At 59.7% G+C, this 4610-nt stretch overlaps 1 protein-coding gene across 1 annotated transcript in view; it reads left to right on the top strand.

Moving 5' to 3' along the window:
• Positions 1–4610, top strand: part of DTX1 (deltex 1, E3 ubiquitin ligase) — a 32374-nt gene that overhangs the window by 17009 nt on the left and 10755 nt on the right. The window contains exon 4 of the mRNA XM_004690708.2: positions 6–74. Coding sequence (XP_004690765.1) covers positions 6–74 — 69 coding nt within the window. The remainder of the gene's footprint in view (positions 1–5; positions 75–4610) is intronic.

Raw genomic sequence — 4610 nt, 5'->3', positions numbered from 1 at the left:
CTTAGCACCTACCCGCTGGTGGAGATCCTGCAAGGGCCCTGCGAGGTAGGCGCCTTCACCCTCCCAACTTACAAGTGAGAAAACCCATGGGGACCTTGACCAAGTCCCAGGGTCGCGCACTGGGGTTGTTCCATGGTATTTGTGCTAGACTCTGCCTTCTTCGCCTCATTCATCACCCCCAAATAACTCCAGCAAGCCTGTTACAGAAGAGGAGGCTGAGCTTGGGAGAGGTTGGCACGGGCAGAACAGGGTTCCCAACCCCACCTGTAGGATGCCAGAGTCCGAGCTGGATTGCCATGGGGTTTTAGAGGACTTTCAACCCGCCTCTGCCCAGGCTGATCCAGAGCACTGGTCCACAGTAATTCCCCTCAGGCGGGGAGCCCCAACGGTCACCACTGCTCTGGCTGACTACAGTGACTCCCTGGCTCAGGCGGGGTAGGGCAGGAGGGCCGAGTGAGGAGAGGTCAGCACACATGGGCCGGTCCCTGTGTGCACCAGAGCGGCCCTTCCCGGCATTGCTTTGATGAATTGCCTTTTCCAGCAAGACTTCACGGAGGGAGGTGACCCAGGCCATACAGAATCTGAAAATCCCTGGGGGAAGGATCTAGCCCAGGGCAGGGCCAGGAGAGGGCATTCGGCTGCCCACCCTGGAGCCCAGTTTCAATAGAGGACCAGGCCCTGAGAGAGTGGCCAGCGCGGGAGGAGCAAAGACCTTGAGAGAACCAGGGGGAGAGAACCAGGGGGGAGATGTGCCCGGGTGCCCAAGAGCCGAGCGGGCACAGATGCCAGCCCCACTTCTGTCACTTGGTGGGGCTTGGGACTGCCTGTGATGACCGAGGCCAGCCAAGGTCAGAGCTGGACACAGCTTTTGAGGGCCCCTCTGGGAAGGCAGGGAAAGGGCCCCTGACCCAGACTGCTGTCTGCCTTCTGGCCCTCTGAGGGGCTGAGTCCCTTCACAGAGCCTCAGTGTTGTCACCTGTCAAATGGGAACAGGACACCCGTGCGGTGACAGCACTAGCCAGGGCACAGCATCTGCACGTCACCGGGCTCATCAGTGGCAGCTAGGACATCTGTCACTCAGGAGGAGGGTTAGGGGACGGATTTCTAGAACTTTCCATGGAAAGAACCCGGAGGCTGCCACCTGCCTGTATTCCCTACCTCTTCCCTTCCCTTGCAAGCCATTCCTCTCAGGTGGGCCCAGTGCCAACACAGATGAGTCCCCAAGGGCCTGGGAAGGCGTGGGGGCCACGGGGTAGGTGTGTCCAGCGTGGCTCCTTATAGGCAGAACCTGGCTCTGACCCCCTGGTGAACAGGAAGGGTAGAGGGCTCAGGAGTGACTGGAGGGAAGAGCAGAATGCCAAGCTGGAGCAGTGTGGGCGGGGCCAGGAAGGCTCCCGCAACCTCTGCGGTGAGAATTCCAGACCCCTCTGCTGGGCTGTGTTTTCTAACCCACTAGTGAATTATGAAATCAGGAGCTGGTAACCAGAATTTTCTTGAAATGGGGTGCGGTGGGGTGGGGTGGAACGGAACACACTGTAATAGAATGGAATGGGATGGATGGAATAGGAAAGAAAATATTGGCAAATATCAGGCATGGGAATGGTCAGAAGGGTTCCGCGAACTGTTACATGATTTCTATGTGTGTTTAATAGGTTGCCAGATGAATTTCTTAGTCACTGATAACATTTGTGGGAGCCTTTTTAGGGCAGACGGAATTACTCAGCTTTTATTGCTCAATGTGATTCCCCAAATACATGCTGTGGGTGCGTGGTCACAGAGCAAGTGGGGCCCAGACTGCTGGGGAGACAGACATTGAGCAAGTCAGCGAGTCAATGAACGTGACCGCCGGAGTGTGGGAAGCGCCAGGGAGGTGGCGGTCAGAGCGGCATGGCCCAGACGGAGGGGGGCGTCAGGACAGACCCCTCTGGTGGGGGGGGGCACATCTGGACAAAGGTTGTTCCAGGCAGAGGGAACAACGTGTGCAACCTCAGTGAAGCCGGAAGGGCGTGGCGTGTTCGCAAAGGTCGGGGGCCCGAGGAGGGCCAGAGAGTGAGGGCCGGTGGCGTGGTGGTGCCGGGAAGGACGGACAGACCGACAGACGGTGCCCGACGCTGGCGTACTGCAAGTGCAAGGGGTGGCGGTGGGAATGCCCAGTGGGCTCTGGAGACCACCCAGGGGTGGGGGTTCCTGGCGGGAGCCCGAGGGGATGAGGTTTTTCCAAGTAGAGAAACAGATTGTGCTTATTCTCTCCAGGGTGCCGGGCTTGGTGCTGCTGGCAATGGGGAGCTAGAGTGTGTTTGAGCTCACGAGGGCTGTGGGGAGGAGAAAGACTTCCCCGGGGGGCTGAGCATGAGCGTGTCCTCTGACCAGCCCCAATGCCTTTCTTCCCAGGCAGGGGCCCCCACCGGCTTACAGTGCTTCCCTCCCTCCTCTGGACCGTATCCGACCCCCTCTGAGCCCAGACATTGGCTCTGGGAGTCTGAGCTCAGACACCGGTCTGGAAAGGGGACTTGGGGACTAATAAGACTCCTTAGCCCTCCGCAGCCACACAGCCCCTGCCCCATATCAGGCCTCAGGTGTCCCCAGCAGACAGGCCTGTGTGGAGGCCCCCCAGTATACATCTCCAGGATCCCCGCCAAAAACATCCCAAGGTGGACACGGGAGCCTGGATTCCACAGCAAGGCTAGGGGGCAGGAGGAAGAAGAGATGGGGGGCCAGCCCCACCCCCTCCAGGCTGAAGCCCCCCACTGCAGAGACAGCAGGCCCGTCTCTCTGCTCTGGCGGCCCCACGCCGGGGCTTAGGCAGCAGACGCTTGTTCTCTCGTGGTTTCAAGTTGAAGTCCAAGATCAAGGGCGGCAGGGCTGGCCTCTCCTAAGACTGCCACCTCCTCCTCGATGCTCACCACCTGCCCCCACTTCCTCTTTCTAAGAACACCTGTCACCTTGGGCCGGGCCCACCCTCGTGGCCTCGTTTTATTTTAATGTGGTCGCCTCTGCAAAGACGCTGAGCGCTGGGTTTGAGGACTTCCACCTGTGAGTCCCGGGGTGCAGGTCCCCCCAGCAGTGTCTATTCTCACTTCCAGGCCCCTCCCTCTCTGGTCTCTCCGTCTTCTCCATCTGCCTCTCCTGCCTCCCCCTTTTGCCTCTCTCTTCCCTGGCCCCTTCTCTCCACAGACACTCTCTTCCCTGCAGGACCCAGTTAGACTAAAGGTCAGTCCCGCCTCCGTTCCAGCTGGGCCACCTGGGTACAGGGCTGCTCCTCTTCTCCCTACCTCAGTTTCTCCCCCTGCCAAAGGGAGCGAAAAGCACCCCCTCTCATGCACACAGGCCAGCAGAGCCAACAGGGACTCAGATGATCAGAGTAAGGAGAGACGCTGCAGTCAGCGCTCATCTCCCATCCTCATCTCGGCCCCAGCTGGGAAGAGCACGGAGGCCCAGAGAGGGCCACTGAGCTGCTCAAGGTCACACAGCCGCTGGGCCAAAGTGCCCCGTGGCTGGGGATTTTTCCACCCACCCCTGTGACGGAGCGAGCGGGGAGCCAGCTGGCAGCCCGGGCCTGGGGGCCCGCAGGGGTGGGGAAGATCCGCCCAGCTCCCGAGAGGTCAGCGTCCCGGACTTAGGAACACAGCTGTGGAGCACATGAGCCAGACTGAGTTTCCACCCCGCGTAGTGAGGGCGGGCGAGGCAGCTGCAGGGCGGCTCCATTTGCTGAGAGCTCACGCCGCCCTGGGGCCCCATTTCCAACTTGCGGAGTCGCCTCAGTTAGTCCTCAGAAGCCCAGGGTGGCAGGGTCTGTTAGCCCCACTGTTCAGCCGAGGAAACTGAGGCCCTGCAAAGCTTATACTTGCTCAAGGTCACAAGTGAGGCTGATGCAAAACCCCAATCTGCCTGCGTGCTGGAGTGTCCCTCCCTGACGCCTGCCAGGCTGTTCCACGGTCCCAGAGACCCAGCCCTATTCTCATAGGGCCCCCCTGAGGGTGTGGGGAGCCAGGGAGCAGAGCTCAGGGAGCAGGCTGAGCTCAGACCCACTTAGGGGGCCTCCGTCTCCTCTTCCTGTGTGACCCCAGCAGAGCACATGTCCTCTCCAGTCCTCAGCCTCTGACCTCTGAAGTGGACCTGGCCTATAGGCCCAGTGTCCGGGCAGACAGTACCATGTCTGCACAGCCAAGCACCGACAACCCCCAGCAGCCCCCCACGGGCCTCCCCTCTTGTCCCGGGCCGCTTTGCTCATCGGCACACTGAGACGCATCTGAATTTCTTACATCTGTCCCTAGTGAGCCTGAGACCCCTTCCTGTTTACTGGCACCAACCAGTTCCTTCTTTTGCCAACTTCTTGTTTATTTCTCTGGCTTCTCCTTCTCTGGACTGTGAGGGCTTCCTTCTCAATTTGCAGGCGCGCTTTCTGCACCAAGGGTGTTAACCCTTATTGATCATCTTTCCCCGGCTTGCTCTTTCCTTTACCTCCTTAGAACCCGTGCTCTCTGCTTCTTTCAGCCCTGAATCCATAGATATTAAAAAACTACAGTGTGCCAAGAACAGTTTGGGGGCCTGGTGATAGAGCAATGAACAACACAGGTCGCCCTTGGTCCTGGGTTCCAGAGACCCAGCCC

This window comes from Condylura cristata, unplaced genomic scaffold, assembly GCF_000260355.1.
Source record: "Condylura cristata isolate star-nosed mole 26May11 unplaced genomic scaffold, ConCri1.0 scaffold00029, whole genome shotgun sequence".
Classification (NCBI taxonomy): Eukaryota; Metazoa; Chordata; class Mammalia; order Eulipotyphla; family Talpidae; genus Condylura; species Condylura cristata.
The sequence above is the reverse complement of the archived record's forward strand: the minus strand, read 5'-3'. Positions and strand labels throughout refer to the sequence as shown.